The following is a 17,545-nucleotide window of genomic DNA, read 5'->3' as shown; positions in this document are numbered from 1 at the left end:
GGGCCTAGAGGACGGGCCGGCCGGGGGCGATGGGGAGGAGGGAGGCGGCCGGCGGAGCCCGGTGGGGGAGGGGAGAGAAGAGGGGACCACAGGCAGCGTCGGGCCTGGGAGAAAGGGAGAAGCAGGGGCGGGCGGGGGGACATGAGGGGCCCCGGGGGGAGGAGAAGGAGACCGGCAGAGCGGCGGGGGAGGCGGCAAAGCCCAAAGCAAAGTTCAGGGGGGAGTGACGGTCGGCGCAGGGCGTGGGGGCGAGGAAGAGGCGACAAGCGGGCACTGAGGGGACAAAGAGGCCCCTGGCTGAGCCGGGCCGGAGGAAACAATAAAGAGGCAACAAGCGGGGGGTGGGGCAACAACTACGAGCCGATGACAAGCTGGGCCAGGTTTCCCCTCTGCCGGACCCTGGGGCTCCCGCAGCTCTTCAGCCAATCAGCCGAAAAGTCGGAGCAGCTTTCCAGGCGAGGGGGCGGGCGTTCCTCTCTATTGGCGACACTCCTGGCTCGATGACGGCAGCTCCAACCAATAGCAGCGTTCCGTTTTTCCCCTTTAATCTGGCCGCTCTGCCTCCTACTGCGCATGTCCGCCCCGATCCCACGCAGAGGGCCTCCCCATCCCCCACGCTCCGGTGCGTCACTCTCCGCTAAGGAGCTGCGGTTTCTAAGCGGGCTTCTAGAAAGGCGGCTACTATTTTGGAGGTCGCTTGGGGGTCTCGTGGGTCCCCTTGAAAGAAAAAAAAGTTTGGTCGTCCGGTTGGCAAGCTCCGGGTGCAGGCGGGACCGCTGCCCGCGGCGGGGTCTCCTGGCGACCTTGGACGCGTGCCCCGCCTTTATCCCAAACCCACACTCGGTAAATCCCGGAACGCGGTCGCGCGGGAGATGCTCCGAGACCCCCGATGCCCGCCTTCGTTCTACAGAGGCGGAAGCCCCCAAGAGGGCGGCGGCCTACGCAAAGTCACCGCCGCGGTCCTCCCGGCCGGAGAAGGGAGCCAAATCCCGGCTGCCTGCAGGCCCCAGATCGGGCCGCCTTTAAGCCTTCTTTTTGGCTTTTCACATATTATGGCGACTTCTAGATACCCCCCCACCCCCCCCAGGGAGAAGCCCCGCTCAAATCGTTAAACGCCCCCTAAAAAAGAAAAACAGTCCGTGAAAATCACGGCCCGCGCCTCCGGGGGGGGGGGGGGGGGGGCCCCCGGGGGGGGGGGGGGGGGGACCCGTCTCGGGAAGGAAAGAAGGGAGACGACGGACGGGTCCTTCCGCTTCACGCTGCCTTTGGTGGCCCCCTAGTGCTGCTTCCTAACTCGCGGGGACCGTGAGGCCTTTTCAGGTGATCGTCAGGGTGGAGGGTTTTTTTTTTTTGCGGGATTGTGCTCCCCTTTGTCCTTCCTTCCTCCCCACCCCCCGGTCTAAGTCCTTCCCAGTTTCCCTTTCAGAAGGTAGGTTGCATAGAGAGGCCTTTCTTAGGGGAAATAAGACCGGCAAGGTCGTTGTCTTCTCGTCCCCCGGAAGTGAACGGGCCACTAGTCGCCTTAGAGCAGCCTCCTCCGCTCTTCCTCCAAATCATTTGCCTCTGGTTGGCCCGTTGTCGTTTAGAAGGGTTAGAATGCAGATGGGAGGAAGACGGTGCCTCTGCTTGCTCCAGGATCCTGGAGCGATCCGCAAAGGAGTGGCCTGACCATTTGGGGGCTTAACGTTGGCGCAGCTGTTCCAGACCCCTGCAGCTGTCATCGCAAGTAGCCTTGTGGTGGAGAGATCGGGGGAGACCCTAGGGGACTGATGCTAGTCTGGGCACACCTCTAAGCCAGAAATGCTTGGCTAGTAACGCTAAGCTGCTTTTGGCAGGCTTCTATCCAAAGCACAGAACACAATAGTAATGTTTTCTTTGGTGCACGAAGCCTCCGGACTCCTCAGAATAATATTTTTAAATGTATAAAATATGTAGGGTGATGAAGGAAACCAATTATATGAAAATGATGTTATCAGAATATTAAAAAGAGTTCACAACTTCCAAATCAAGAACATTTTATAGACCTTTCCCTATTTCACTCTGTAGGGTAGCCCCCCCACAGCACATCGATTCTTCAGTTTAACAAAATAAGTACCTACTATGTACAAGAGAGCGTGTTCCTCCTTGGTGGAGCACTCCCTTGCCATTCCAGGGGCTGCTGCTCTGGCTCAGGCCTTCATGATTTCGCCCCTGGAACAACAACAGCCTCCTGTCCCATTTCTAGTCCACTAGGCTCCTGCCTACCTCCTCTTTCTTAGTCCCAGCTTTCATTAGTATCCACCTAATCATAGCTCTTTTGTGATCTGGTGCACTAATTTTATTTTTAAAATTTTTTATTTATTAGCTGAGGCAGTTGGGGTTAAGTGACTTGCCCAGAGTCGCACAGCTAGGATGTGTTAAGGGTCTGAGATCAAATTTGAACTCAGGTCCTTCTGACTTCAGGGCTGGTGCTCTATCCACTGTGCCCCCCCTAGCTGCCCCTGGTGCATTAATTTTAAAAATGCTTTTCTCACAACCCTTTAAAGGAGTCAGTGGAGGTATTGTTTTGTCTTGGAGTCAGGAAGACCTCAGTTCAAAGCTTCCTCAGACTTTTGATTAGCTCTGTGACTGAGCAAATCACTTCTCTTACCCTCAATTTTCTCATCCCTAAAATAGATAATAGCTCTATGACTAAGTCACTTAACTTTTCTAGATTTCCTCATCTTTAAGTAAGTGTAGTAGTAGTAGTAGTAGCAGTAATAATAATGGATTGTTGTGATCAAATGAGATCATGTTAAAGATTTTTTACAGATTTAAAAGCTTTACATGAATGCTTGTGATATCTCTACCATCATTTTTAACACGAGGAAAACCATCTCCCAAGAGATTAACAATCACAATAAGTATCAGAGCAGAATCCCGAACCTAGGTTTTTTGGCTCCCAGTATGGATGCTGATTTGTGGTTTTTCTTTGTATTCCTTGTGTGTATCCTAGGTGCACAGTGTCTTGTTGACTGTTGACTCTTTCCAATCTACCTGGCCCCTCATCTTATCACTTCGTTGCTTAGAAACCACCCTGGAGTCCTAGTTACTTCTCCCGAATTCAGTTTGCAGCCTGACTCACATCCAAAGTCTGTCCCCAAGACCTAACCCGTCCTTTCTCCCTCTTTGGTCTTGCCTTCTCTCCTTGACACACAAACTCTGGCCTCCAGCCCGGGCTATCTCTTCCTTTCTCCAATAGATGCCTTTGGCCCATCTTATCTCAAAATCTGACCCATACTTCATCCCCCAGGCTTAAGTGTCTTTACTGAATCTCTCCCTGACCACCCCAAGGTTTACCCTGGATACCATTGTACCTGTGTTCTTTGAATCCCTCCTGAATATGGAGTGAGAACTTCAGATTTCCCTCTATCTCACTGTTAAATTCCTGGAGAGGAAAGACATCAGTGGGGTCTCCTATAGACTAGTTCAGTGATTTGCCTGAGGAATAGGGAAGGGAAGGAGGCAATCATTAAGCATGGGCTAAAAAGCAGGGCCAGAGTGTGTGTAGATCATAGGATTTAGTGCAGGATTCTGAAGTGGTCCAACTACCCTCCCCATGCACTCCCCTATTTTACAGAGAAGGAGCCTGAGGCCCAGCATGTCGGAGTAACTTGCCTACAGTCACAGAGCTAGCGAATTGCAGAGCCATCACTCAAGCTCAGATCTTCTGACCCCATCCAGATCTAGGGTGGGGGTCACCACTAGGTCCCCCCAGACCACACCGTTGATGGACAGAGCTCAGAAGGAGAATTCTACACCTAGATGAGGAAACAAGAGATGGTCTGAGCAGGGCAAGGCCAAAGCAAACAAAGGCCTAGAGCAGAGGAAATAAAGTCACACCAGCCAGAGAGTCTGTTAAGGCCTCACTTTAATTGGAGACACCACTGACAGCCCAGTGGACAAAACACCAGAGAATCGCAGAGCCCTCATCCCCGCCACCACAACCCCCCTTCCATCGTCCCTCCGCGGCCGGGGGGTGCTCGGGCCTGAGGGGTGGCGGGCAGTGCTGGGGTTCCCCCTTCTCTACCCCCACCTAGCTTTTCCAGGGCCTTGGGGAGAGTGGGCTGGGCGGCAGGACAATGGCCAAAAGCCACTTTCCTTTTCTCCATTGTCAGCCATACCCCCCCTCCCTCTAAGGAAGAAGGTGAGCAAGATCTGCCTCCTCTCCTCCCCTGACATATTGCATGAGAATCATCATCATAACTACGCTCTCCCACTTGTCTATATTACACAATATAAATACACTGGAGGCCGCCTCACCAGGAGGCTCCCCCACCCCCTTCCCAACCCCTCTCTCTCCTGGCGGCCCCGGAGGGGAGGGCAGGACAGAATGGGACAGCACTAGAGGCTGGGAAGGGGATGACTTGGGGGGAGGCCGGTTTCCCTTTATTCTGCTGGAGAATAATTTACAATCCATCCTTACAGTATGTACAGACGGTGGCGGCACAGCCTCCACCCTGACCAGCTGGACAGAAACCACTTTCTTTACAAAAATAAACCCTGTACAGGAGCCCAGGGAAGGGGGAGGGAGGGGAAGGGCCTGGGACCCACTGAGGCAGAAGGACCAGCAGACAGGAGGGAGGGAGGGAGGAGGAGGGCGATAATAACTCACATTTATTTAGAGGGCTTCAAGGTTTACAAAGCACTTTCCTCACAACCACCTTGTGAGGTAGGAAGTGTAAGTGATTATTATCTCCATATTAAAAAGGAGGAAACCGAGGCTTGCCCAAGATCATACAGCTAGTGCTAGAACCAGGATTGGAAGCCAGGTCTTTCTAAGCTTTCATCAAACAGAAACGACTAATGACGGGCAAGGGGGGAGATGGAAAGCCAGAGAAGTGAGCCAAGGACAGAAATGGATCACAGAGAGATGAAGGAACAAAAGAAAGGGCTGGTTGCTGCTACAGTACTGTGTGTGATCAGAATTGGCAAGGAAAGGAGAGGTGCAGCAAAGGAAAAGAAATACCACTGCCCCCTTTCTACCTCCACAGCCTCGGTTGAGGGCGGTTCTGTCCAGAGTGGACCCCAGCTCCTTCCCTGCCTGGGCACTTCTAGATGGAGAGGGGAAGTCCTGTCTTTTTGACCTGTGATCCAAGAGCCCCTCAGCCCCCAGTGGTTGGGGCACCTGGCAGAGGCCAGAGGGAAAATCAGGGCAGGGGTTACCAGGAGAAAAGAGGCAGCTTTGGTTCCCAAAGGAGCAGGAGTGGGGGCTGCCAGGGGAGGGGGGAAAGGGAGGAGTGGGATTGGGGTTGGGGTTGGGGTTGGGTGGGATTTATTGCTTGGAGCTCCCCCCCATGGGGGACCAGCTGGGGAGGGGAAGGAGGGGTTTGAGGGGGAACTGCAGTCTCCTGAGCACGGACCCTCTGCTCCCCAGCTCCCCTCACTGTCCCCCCAAGGCCACAGGGAGGGGTTAAGGCAGAAACAAGGAGAGCAAACAGCAGCTAGGTGGGAGGGAGGCAGAGCTTCCCCCTCCACTCCATTACAGAGGCCAGAAAAACTCATCACACCCTGCAAAGGCAAACCTGAGGCCCAAGGAGAGGTCGGGGCCAGGGATGGGGAGAGGCAGCCCTTCCTGCCCTTCCGTCCCCCCCAGCCCGCCCCGCCCCAGGCACACACGCCCGAGTTTTTGGCAAAATTAAAAGAGCAAAGAAAGCGGCTCAGGGTGCTGACCACACTGCCCAGCCCCCCACCACACACGCCCTTCACCCAGCCCTGCCCCCCACTGTATTGCCAATCACTGTGCAAAATAGAGGAAGACTTCCTGAAGGTGGTAGCCTGGGGTGGGTGTTGGCTAGGAGATGGGGTCCCCTGTTGCACAGAGACCCCTTGCTCCCCCTAGGATGGCTATGCCCAGCAGGGGGCACCCCGAGGCCTACTCACAGCAGGACAAGAGAGAAGTTAGTAGTTGGGCACAGACTATGCCCAGGAAGACTGAGCCCTAGAGGCTAGGGTAGGGAAGGGCATCTACAGTTGTTGTGTTTCATTCCCTTTTTTTTTTCTTTTTCTTTTTTTTTTTCTAAAAACTTCATAGTTAAAAACAGAAAAAATCTCCCCCCTTTACCCTCCCCCCCGCCCCTTCCCATCCATCCCCTACCCCTATCCCTAATCCCACCACCAAAAACCCCCGCAGGGAAAAAAAAGAAAAAGGGGGGGAAATAGTTTTCTTTTTTCTTTTTTTTCGAAACTGCAAGTTTTTGCTGCTGCTGCTTCCGGAAACGGGTTGAGGTGGTGGGTGGACGTGGAGGAGTCCAGGGCTGGGGAAGACGTAGGGAGGGGGAGATGGAGCTCAGGTTGGACATCCTGGGTCCCCTAGACTGGCTCAAGCTTGGGCCTCCCTGGGGGGTTCTTCCTCTGCTTGGGAGGAGGTTTCGGCCTCGGTCTCGGCCTCGGCCTCGGTTACTTCTGCTTCTGCTTTCAGCTCCTGAGGCGGCACTATGGCTGGCTGCTGCTCCTCTTTGGCTGGTGTGGACTCCCTCGGCCACCCTTCTTCCTCCCCCATGGCGTCTGGTATGGGACAGCTCTGCGGAATTATCCAAGCTCCGGCTGGACTTATGGGCCTTGTGGAGGGTGGGGCGGGCAGGCTGCCCTTTGGGGGGCCATGGCCTGGGCCTACCCGCCCCTTCTCGGGGGCTGACTCGTCCTCTCCCTCCAGCTGGGCCTTGGGGACTGCTGTGTCCTCCTCACAGATCAGTTCGAACTGGAACCTATCCTGGGGCTGGCCAGGCGGCTCCTCGGGGGGTGGCGAGGGGCTCTGTGGGATCGCACTGTGATACCAGTCCCGGTTATCCTCCAGCGTGTCCAGAATCTCCTGGGCATCGGGGTGAACCAGGTCCGCCCACGTCTCCCACAGGGGATGCACAATGTAGTCGATGAAGCCCACCTGGGTCAGGGAGAGAACAGGAGAATCCCCCTGTGACCCTTATCACCCGTGATGTGGGGTGGGACCCCCAAGTCTGCTTGTAGCAGGGAAGGGTTACCCAGGAATATTGGAGGGGACCAGACATCCCATTTAGAGACCCTGTGGGGCAATGTCCTGCAGCAGGAAGGGGGTAGGGCAGATTACACGAGGGGAAGGACGAGTGACGTCCCGCCAGGAACACAGAGAGTCCTTTAAGAAGAATGGTGTCTGGGCATCCTGGAAGGTCAGGGAGTCCCCTCACCAAGGGGTCAGTGTCAGAGACTTTCAGGTGTAGGGAGGGGGCTGATACCTGGGATTTCTCCACAGATGCCGTGTGCTTGTCACACATGGGGCTAATCTCCATGCCTCTCTCCCGCTCCTTGTCTCCCTGGTGGAAGAACTCTTCCATGATGCGGTCAGTCCATTGCTTGTAAAGTGCCAGTGGCTTTGTCGGGTTGCTGAGATCAGCGCAGTGCACCATGTTCCGAAGGACCTGAGGGATGCACGGGAAGGTTCCTTTAGCTTTTGTCCCGTGGGACTCTTGAGGGTCCCTTGAAATATCCCAGCTTAGAAAGGCCTTTAAATCCCACCCCAGACAAGAATTATAGTCGGCTTCCAGACCCCTTAGTGGCAGGGGTCACTCCCACATAAGGTGGCTTTTTCCATTTGGGGACAGATCTCTAGTTAAGAATTTTTTCCCTTGCCTGGATCTCAATTTCTCCATCTACAAAATGGGAAGAAACTGGAATTGCCTCAGCTCAGTTCCCGTTAGCACCCAGAGCTGATATATGGAAAAGTTACACGAGACAGGGAAGAATGTTCTGGAGAATTGTTTCAGGGAAAGGACTTAGCGTAGGAATTCAAGAAGTTTCTCAGCCAAGGGTCTTTTCATCTGTGGTCCTCACTGAGTGGGCGAGAGCTGCAAGCCCCTTACCTGTATTCGATCCGTATAGTTGTCCAACAGCAGGACCCCTGAGCTTGTCACTTTTTTCGTTTCCACCATGGTCTTGAGGTCAGCCAGAAGGCTCATGTGTTTGGACATATCTGTGGCCAGCACCTGTGGGTGAGAGCGTGCTCACTGACAGGGTCAGGGAACTCTTGTGTCCTCACTGTTGTTCAATCCTGGCCCTTTGACGCTCCTGCTTCCAGCTTCCGCCTCCTCCTGCCCCTGGCTCCCGATCTCCCCTTGATCCCAATTCCCGGCCCAGCCTCCCCCTCACAGCTGTTCCCGGGGTAACTCTGCGGGTGCTAAGGATGCAGACAGCACCTGGGACATCCCCAGCCTAGCTTGGGAGACTGTGTCACTGAGCTTGGGCCTCTTGCATGAGGTAGGTCCTCATGCTGAGCAGCCAATAGGTAGCTGGGGAGGCAGGACTGGGGAGGCAGGAGACAGGAGACAGGCTGGGGAGAGGGCTTCAGGAAGGTGGTTACAGTCAGCCTGGGACTGGGCCAGCAAAGGCCCCTTCTCTCATTCTCCCCCAGCGAACACTGGGGGGCAAGGGGCATGCACCCTTTCTGTAATATTTCCCACACAATCAATCAAGGGGTGCAATTGATAACGGATACGTAAAATCCTTGATCCTGACTGCTCACACTGCCCACCAATACCTTCCCTATCTTTCATGTTAACGACCTCCTATGAAACTTCTCCCTACTCCTTCCTAAAGCATAACAGTGACAGTCATCCTCAGCTCCCTTTTCCACCAGGACAATGACAACCCCCAGCCCCTTTCTACCATGTCAATGACCACCTCTCTAGCCATTCTTCACCATATCAATGACCATCCTGCGAAGACTTTGCCTCTGCCTCTTGTTCAAGTTCTGGAAGATGTCACAGTTCTCCTCCTGCAGCAGCTTGAAGCCCACAGCCAGGTGATGATTCTCCAACACAGACTCATCATTGTACATCAGGGCTAGTTCTGAGTCTGCAGAAAGGGCACTTCAAGTTGGACATAGGGTAGAGTGCCTCAGCTCCCCACACTAAGGACTTTACTCCTCTTCTCTAGGAATCCCTCATTTCCTCTCCCAGGACTCCCCTGTAATCCTCCCCACCTTTCCTCCAGATTCTCCCTCCAAGGACTCTTCAATACTCCAGAGACTCCTCCTCACTTCATCCCACTGTCCCAAGCTCTAATTACTTTTAGTATTAGGGATAAGGAGATAGGGGCTTAAAGACTCAGAATTAGAAGGGATCTTCCTGAGTCCAAACCCTTCATTGCAAAGGAAGAAAATTAAAGGCAAAATGGGTAAAAAACCTTGCTGAAGATAAGAGAGAGAGTCTTACTTGTGTTGATGAGGAACTGGTTAGAGACCCCCGGGTGGTCAACATCATGGATGGCAGCAGCGAACAAAGCAGCTAGGATTTCCAGGTCTGTGAACACAGCCTAGGGGCACAGGGCACAAAGGGCCAAAGGGATAAAGAACCATTTCCTCAGCAGAGTAAATGAAAAACAGGGACACAGGGGGCCAGGTTCCAGCAAGAAGGATGGGGGTTAGGCAGCAAGCAACATGCAGAAGGGTAGAGCTTGTGATCATGTAATTTCTCTCCTCAACAGCCTTTGGTGACTCCTCATGGCCCACTGCCTACCCCTCAGTGGAGAGATGCTTAGCTTCCATTGTTTTCAGTCGTATCTGCCTCTTGATGAATCTATTTGGAGTTTTCTTGGCAGAGACACTGGGATGGTTTGCCATTTCATTCTCTTCTCTTTTTACAGATGAGGAAACCGAGGCAAACCAGAGTCACATAGCTACTAAGTGTCTGAGACCTGATTTGAACTAAGGAAGATGAGTTTTCCTGACTCCAAGCTAGGCACTATGTCTACTGTGCCATCTCGCTGCCCTAAGTGGAGAGATTACTCCTATATTCACAGGAGCCTTTGATGCTTATTACTTATAAGTGACCTTCCATAAGCCACTTAGGGTCAATCACCAGACACTTACTATGTACCAACTATGTGCTAGGCAGTGTGCTAAGTGAGGAGTCTCACTGGGCCTCAGATTCTTTCATATATAAAATGAGGGGCTTGACCCACATAGCTTCTAGGGATCTTTCTAGCACTAGACAGATGATCCTCTAAATTCTTGATATTCAAAGCCTTCCATCATTTTATCTGGCTGCTCCCCTTAATGTATACCTCCCATTTTAGATAAACTTCTCTTTCTCCCATAATCCTTTACTGCCCTTCTCTCCCCATCTGTGCTCCTTTGCATACACTTTCCTTCAGCTTTACTTCCTTCCCCTGAAACCCAGTTCAGATGCCACCTTCTCCAAGGGTACCACAGTTCAGTGGCAGTCGGGAATTCACATTCTGGGTTCAAATTCTGCCTCAGTCAGTTATTAGTTAAATGTGACTCCACATACTCTCTTTGTTCCTCATCTGCCAAATGAGGGGACTGGATGGTCCTGAGACCCTTTCCATCTCTAAATCTGTAGTTTTTTAAAGTCTTGTATTCTCCTATCTCTTTTCCTCCCATTTTCTGAGAATATTTTGTGTCTGCCCCTGGCTCAGCCTACCTGGTATTTCATTTATTCCTGAATGATTAGACTACGAGGGCCCAAGAGCAGACCCCATGGCCCTAGCTGACTCTATCTCCAGCATTGAAGGAATAGCTTTGAATGGAATAACTAATAAGTATTTCTTGAATTGGACTCGAAGGGTTCAGGGATGCCAAGGGGCTTAGGAGGACACCGTGGGCCAGTGGGCTTACATCAAGTGCTGGTGTGGCCAGAAGCACGTGTGTGGACTGCAGGACATCAGCGGCATGCAGGCTGTTGTGATAGGCCACGTCAGCGTGGTAGTGGTCCTCCAGAGTCAGCATGTAGGTCACTAGTGTATCCGCTGGGATCTTGAAGGTCTTCAGCAGGTCCCTCTCCTAGGAAAGAATGAGGGGGATAGTTATCTCTTCCCCAAAGCCTTCCTCTGTCCCCTCAGGAGAAAGTGCTCTTGGCCTTGTCAAGTTTCTCAGAGCCCTTTATCTGGATGCTTCATTTGTGCCTCTCCCATCCCACCCACCCCATCCCCCATACCTGGAATATGGTGTACATGATGCATCCTAGCGAACGGCCATTGGAGAACTCAGCTACTTGGAAGATATTAAGGCCCCACTTGTTCAGGTTTTCCAGTTCCTGAAGAGGGTAGAAGGAGGCTCAGACCTTGGGTCAGAGGCTTCCCTCCAATCTCAATGTGATCACAGAATCATATTGACTGCAGAAGTCCATGAGAAACCTCAGCTCATTCTTCGAGGTATAGATTGTCTAAATCAAACTAGCTACATGCACATTGCCTCACCTATGGGATGATAGGAGAAGTGCTGAGAAGCCTCTCCACCCCAAACTATCTCCTAGTCAGCCTATCACAGAGTCTGAAATTTCACTTTTAAATCTTCCTCTGGATTAAGCTTTTGAGTAACTATAAAAATAAGACGCTCCTAGCAAAGGCAAAACACTGTGTGTGATTTTGGATAAATCATTCTATTTCCCTGCCTCGGTTTCTATAACATAAGGAGATCGGACTAGCTGGATTTTGAAGGGTCCTTTTAGCTCTAGATATATGATCTTAGGATCCTAAGTCCCTTCCCCCCTTTCTGAAAAGGAAGTTGGTTAGATGGAAAGCAAAGACCCTTGCCCTTGTCCCCTCTGGAAATCTGGTGACGTCTGTGGACCCCTTCTCAGGAAAATGTGTGTTGCTTAGGTGCACAATTGAAAGAAATGCTGAACCTCTATCACCTTTTTTCACCCAAGCACATGGACCCCTTGAAATGATGCAGGATCCATGGAATCCGGTTTAAGAATCTCTTGATCATCTCAAAGCCCCTTTCTGCTCTTAAAAAAACCACAAGGCCTCTGATTGAAACTAATACCTTGCCTGGAATCACTCTATCCTGCTCTCCCTGAGGGAATCGAAGGCTGGAGAGGGTCAGATTTGGCTCAAAGGACCTGGTCAGTGAGTCCCCAAACACAGGAGGGCACACAAATACGCACCTGGCCCAACAGCTCCTCCTGGTCAGTCTTGACCCCAAATCGAGGGATGCCGGAGTTGCTGAGACTGGAACTGTGGGTGAGCTTTTTGACTCCACTGATCTGGGACATGGGTTGCCTCTGTGGCCGTTGCTGAAGCTGCTTCTCCTGCTCCTTGGGGGTGGGGGATGGAATCTCTACATCAGCCTGCTTGTCTATAGAGGAGGGGAAAAGAGACCCATAGGGCGTAAGCCCCCCTAACTCTGGCCCCTGTTTTCCACCCGCTCCTCCGGGCATGGGGAGAACCTTTTAGGGACCACCCCCAGGGTCTGCCCAGGAGCCGGCAAGGGCTTTGGTAAGCTCACACAGGGGACAGCTGGCCCCAAGCTGTTCATCTTGATGATTCAATGGCTGGAAGCCACAGAAGACACAGGAAGCCTTTCCTGAAGAAACGGGCCTGGGTAAGGCCAGATGACCGGGGTTGGGGTCGGTGTTTGGGTTGGGATCTTGGAGAGAGACTGGGTCAGGGGGGATGGAGGTTGGATCTCCACCAGTCAGAGAGGGCAGGGCCCCAGGTGGGGACAACAGAGTGAGACGCTGAAGGCCATGGCCGGGTATGGAAGTTTCATGGCCTGGCAGGAAGTTGATGTAGTGGCCTGAATTAATCCGGGTGCTGGAAGGGGGAGGCAGCAGAGGAGGGAGGGGGATGGGGGCCGGGGCCTGGGGCTCCATGGCCCCCCCAGGCACCATCGAGGGGGGCGAGGAGGGGGCCCAGGGCACCCTCTCCCAGGGGCTTCCTGCACCCCCCCCCCACTACAACAAGACCTGCATTATGATCTCAGGTGGCTCAGTAGCCAATAGCTTGGGGCTACCTGGAATATATTTGTATACCAGTCTTCCATTGGCAAGAATCCTCAGAGCTAATCCCTGAGTCCTGAGAAGATCCTCCTCAAAGTTCCAGGGGTTGTTTATTGCCAACTCCTCCTTTTCTTGGGGGACCCCCTCTGTCCTGATCATGCTCACAGAAAGATCCTTCTTCCTCAGCAGCCCTGAGGTTGAGAGTCAGGGCCCAAGTAGCCTGTGCTCCAGCAGGGCCGGAGCTTCCCACTCACTCACCCAGGAAGGTGGTGGAGATGTATTCCGAGACCTGGTTCCCCGATCGGCTCATTTCTGATAGGTGGGTCAGCTCACGGTTCAACATCCTCTTGAACTATCCAGCCCAGTGTGGTGGAGAGTAAGGGGAGGAATGGGAGACACGGTGAGGAGGAGGAAGGGGCTGGGGGCTAATCCAGACATGGGGGAATGGTAGAGGAATCTGAAGAGATGTGTTTGCATGTTGGGCTGGGGGGAGGTCCACTGGTTTAATATTCCCAAACCTCAGTACTGGAAGGAAACTTAACAAAAATCCCTCATTTTAAATAGTAAAGCCAAAGGAAGTGAGGTAGTATCAATTCTTAAGTCAGTCAGTCAGTCAACATTTATTGGGTGCCTATTATGTACCAGCCACTGTTCAATCCCCTCATCTTAAAGATGGGCTTCCTTCTAAACTCTTCCCTAGCATCCCTGCTTCTTTTGTATAATCTCTGGGGGCTGCCAAGGCTAGAAAGACACTGGAAGATCCTTCCTCCCCATGCCATGGCTGAGTTCTGGCCAAGGGGATGTTTGGGGAGTATATGCTTTCTTTTACCCTCCCCCTTCTTTGTAAGAGAGAGGGGTCCGGGCTTGGAGGCAGGACTCTAGGGTCCAATGGCCTAAGGAAGGGGACAGACACCCTGCCAGTGTCAGGGAGGGAAGTGGAAGAAGGGGAGGGGCTCCTGCCTCCCTGGTGGAGCCAATCGAGTGGAAAGAGAACTCAAGTCTCCATGGTGATGGGAGTCTCCTCAGCAACTGCCCCTCCAACCAGCGGCTCTGGCTGCCGGAGATGGGGGGTGTGCAATCAAGGGCACCTTAACCCCCAGCTTTTCACGACCCCAGGCCAGAGGCTCCTAGGAGGTGTGAGGGCACCGGGCTCCTGGGTATTCTGGAAAGTGGAAGCAGCCGGGATGCTGCTCCCACGTCATTGTGGGGCTTGTCCCTGGGGAGCTCCAGGCATCCTGGCACTCGGCCACACCAAGATCTGAAACGTCCTTGGGCGTGTGAGGGTCCGGGCTTACCCGGCTCTTGGGAGGGAACATGGGCTGAAAAGTGCTGAGAGTGAATGTGGGAACTCCCTAATGGAGGGGGATGGAGAGTGAGCCTTTTCTTCCCGCAGCTCAGTTCACATCTCTCTCTCCTTCCTGTCTCTCTCTGTCACACACACACACACACACACACACACACACACACACACACACACACACACAGAGTAGGGGGGACAACAGCGGTAGCAGCCTAGGATCACAGAGCCTGGCTGGGCGCTGCCTGTGCCTGCTTGTCCCATCTCCAGAACCTACACAAGACACACACGGGCACCAGTGTGCCAGGCCTGTGACATTGTAACTCCAGGAGGAAGGACACGGGTCTCTGGGGCGCTCTCGGCGGCCCCCACAGTCACAGCTCGGACTCTGAGGCTGGAGATGGTCCCTTTCCCACCTCAGGGAGCCCCCCTGCCTGCACCCCTATGTGGAGTCCGGAGTAGAAAGCAGGGGCCAAGACTGCAGTCCGGCCCCCTCGTTCAGGAGTGTCTGCCCCGTGGTATTGGTGGGAAGTGAGGATAAGGAAGAGGGATCATGGCACCCGGGGCTTCCCGGCCTGTCCCAGGGCCCCAAGCAGAGCCACCCACTGCACGCTCAGCCATCTATGGGCTCAGAGGGGCACGGGGAGGGAGACAAGCACCCGCGGCTCACAGACAGACAGAGCCACGTCCCAGGTGGGCAAAATGTCACTCGCTCACTCAGGAGTCCCATACGAGACCCGAGTGCAGACCCCCAGAGTCTTCCCGGAAACAGGAAGGCACAGGCATGGAGAGTCCCAGTTACACAGAGTTGTAGGGAGTTGGGGAAGCACACGTAACCATGGGCACACGCAGGGTCACAGACAGCGTGGGCACAGAGTGGCACAGGTAGCAGAACGTGACAGAGAAATCACAGCCCCAAGGTCTCAGATACAGGAAGAAACAGGCCCAGACAGCTGGGGTTACGAGTTACACAATCCACACGCCAGGGACAGACATTCAGAGCACTACCACAGACAGACAGATGGACAAGCCCGGGATCACAGATACAACCTCACACACACACACACACACACACACACACACACACACCTAGACAGACAGACAGACTCAGCATCACAGATTTTCACAGCCCCCCCCCCCCCCGGGGTCACAGCCACTCAGATCACCATCACAGACAGGAATCAGGGTCACAGGTACACATGGTCTCACACCCACCCACAGACCCTCAGGTCACCGTCACAGACAGACAGACATTCAGGGTCACAGACACCCACAGTCCCCCACAAGGGCACAGTCACATCCCAACACCCAGAGGCACACACAAGGCTCCGGATCCCAGACAGACAGGCAGAGAGCAGGGTCACAGCCTCCCCGGGCCGCACCGAGCCACAGACCACTCATTCCGGGTCATGGAGCTGGAGGCAGCATGATCCGGGAGAGCTGAAGCTAGAGGGTCCCCTCCCTGCTCCCCAGCCCGGCCCTCTCGGGCCCCCTACCTGGTCCCACCAGCCCACCAGCCATGGTTTGGAGCAGGTCTCACAGAAGAAATCCACCAGTGGCATCTTCTATCCTCAGCCCCCAGCCCGGGGCAAGGGGGAGGCCAGATGCAGGTGGGGGAGCAGGACAGGGTGGTGTCCCCGGGTGGGGGCAGGGGGCCGCTGGGTTGGGGAGGGGGTCCTCTCCCCCTCTGGTGGGGGGCCAGGGACACAGGCAAACAGAAATGAAGGGTTCCCTGTTGTTTGGGCCCCAGCCTGGGGACAGAGATGGCTTCTGGGATCCTGGGGGGAGGCTCGGGCCGCTGGGCTTGGGTAGGGGGGGGGCCGGGGGCTCTCTCTCCCAAGGCCGCAGCCCCCTCCCTGCTGCCGGCTCCCCGGCCCAGCCTGGCCAAGCCTATCACATCCTCCGGGCGCCCCCAGGCCAGCGCTGGCAGGCTCCCCGAGCTCGCTCTGGCACTGGCAGTCCAGAGGTCCCCCTGGCAGCGGTGCTGGCGGCGGCAGGGTCAGAGGGAGGGGAGGGACATCTTCCCATGGAGATGGAGGCGGCGGCAGAGGCGGCGGGGGAGGGGGAGAGCAAGAGGCCGGGCCTCCCGAGGGGGGTGGGGGGTCGGTGGGCCTGGGGCTGCTCCCGCAGGGCCTCAGCCCCAGAGCCGCAGGCAGGATCCCGGGTGTTTGCGCGCGCGTGTGCGTGTGTGCATGTCTCAGCCCTTCACTGCAGCACTGGCGGAACAGACTGGGCTGTGATGTCAGGTGGTGCCGGGGGGGCCGCGGGAGGAGGAGGAGCTGTTAAAGGGGCACGGGGAGTGGGAGGAGCCTCGGCGCAGGGATGCGGGACGGACAGGCGGACAGCGGTCTGTGGGTGTGCCCCCGGCGCACCGGTGATAACGGGAGCATCCCGGCTGGACCGCGGGCACAAACACCCCACAGCCTCCACACAGACCCGGGCCCAGCAGTACCGGTGGGCGGGGGCTCTGGGCTCTCCCTCCCTCACTGCGCTCTCCCTCCCTCACTCTGCTCTCCCTCTCCTCCTTTGGTGTGTCTCTCCCTCCCTCCTCTGGAGCATGAGTGCACCACACACACTCACACACACACACACACACACACTCATACACATACACTCTCACACTCATACACACTCATACACTCACTCACACATACACACACATACACTCACACATACATTCACACACATACACACACTCACACTCACACATACTCACACACATACACTCGTGCATTCACACACTCATACAGACTCATACACACACTCACACTCACGCACTCATACATACACACACACTCACACATTCACACACTCACACACACTCTCTCATACAGACTCATACACTCACACATACACTCACTCTCACACACATACACACACTCATACACACACTCATGCTCACACACACACTCACACATTCACACTCATACACTCTCATAGACTCATACACACACTAACACACACATACACGCATACGCTCACACACACATACTCACACACACTCACATTCACACACTCATACAAACTCACTCATACAGACATACACACATACAAACTCACTCATACAGACATACACACATTCACTTACACACATACACTCACTCTCCCACACACACTCACTCACACACATACACACACTCATATACTCACTTACACACACACCTACTCACACACACACACACACTCACACACTGGGCCCCCCTAAGGAAGACGTGTTGACCTTAGGAGATGTTTTGCATCTGTAAACTTTCTCCCTCTACTTCCTCTGTGTGCTTGCCTGCCCACCCTGCCCCCTCCAGGAACTGGGACCCTTCTGGGCTTGGGTCACTCCCGACTGGCACTGGATATTGGATCCTGACTTTGAAGGGTACCTTAGGACCAGGTAGGACCCCAGACCCCGGCACTAGCACCCCTGCCCCCAGATTGCTGAGCTTAGGGATGGAGGGATCTTTCTCAGAATCCTAGAAATCTCTTCTCCGGCTGAGGCGAGGTTCAGGAGACCCAGAAGCCTGGT

At 54.4% G+C, this 17,545-nt stretch overlaps 1 protein-coding gene across 8 annotated transcripts in view; it reads right to left on the bottom strand.

Moving 5' to 3' along the window:
- Positions 1-6,177: 6,177 nt before the first annotated feature.
- PDE4A (phosphodiesterase 4A) overlaps positions 6,178-17,545 on the bottom strand; it is a 31,239-nt gene continuing 19,871 nt past the window's right edge. For 5 of the 8 annotated variants that reach the window (XM_031947512.1, XM_031947509.1, XM_031947510.1 and 2 more), the window contains 9 exons: positions 12,993-13,086; positions 11,901-12,091; positions 10,947-11,045; positions 10,628-10,792; positions 9,204-9,303; positions 8,690-8,844; positions 7,854-7,976; positions 7,230-7,412; positions 6,178-6,901 (listed from right to left, as the gene is read on the bottom strand). In XM_031947512.1, coding sequence (XP_031803372.1) covers positions 6,341-6,901; positions 7,230-7,412; positions 7,854-7,976; positions 8,690-8,844; positions 9,204-9,303; positions 10,628-10,792; positions 10,947-11,045; positions 11,901-12,091; positions 12,993-13,086 — 1,671 coding nt within the window. In that variant the 3' untranslated portion in view covers positions 6,178-6,340. Of the gene's footprint in view, positions 6,902-7,229; positions 7,413-7,853; positions 7,977-8,689; positions 8,845-9,203; positions 9,304-10,627; positions 10,793-10,946; positions 11,046-11,900; positions 12,092-12,241; positions 12,709-12,992; positions 13,087-15,527; positions 15,943-17,545 lie in introns of those variants that run through there. The other 3 variants (XM_031947514.1, XM_023496589.2, XM_031947511.1) reach the window with 3 other exon arrangements.

Source organism: Sarcophilus harrisii, chromosome 1 (assembly GCF_902635505.1).
Source record: "Sarcophilus harrisii chromosome 1, mSarHar1.11, whole genome shotgun sequence".
In the NCBI taxonomy this organism is placed as follows: Eukaryota; Metazoa; Chordata; class Mammalia; order Dasyuromorphia; family Dasyuridae; genus Sarcophilus; species Sarcophilus harrisii.
This window is presented reverse-complemented; position numbering and strand designations above follow the sequence as displayed.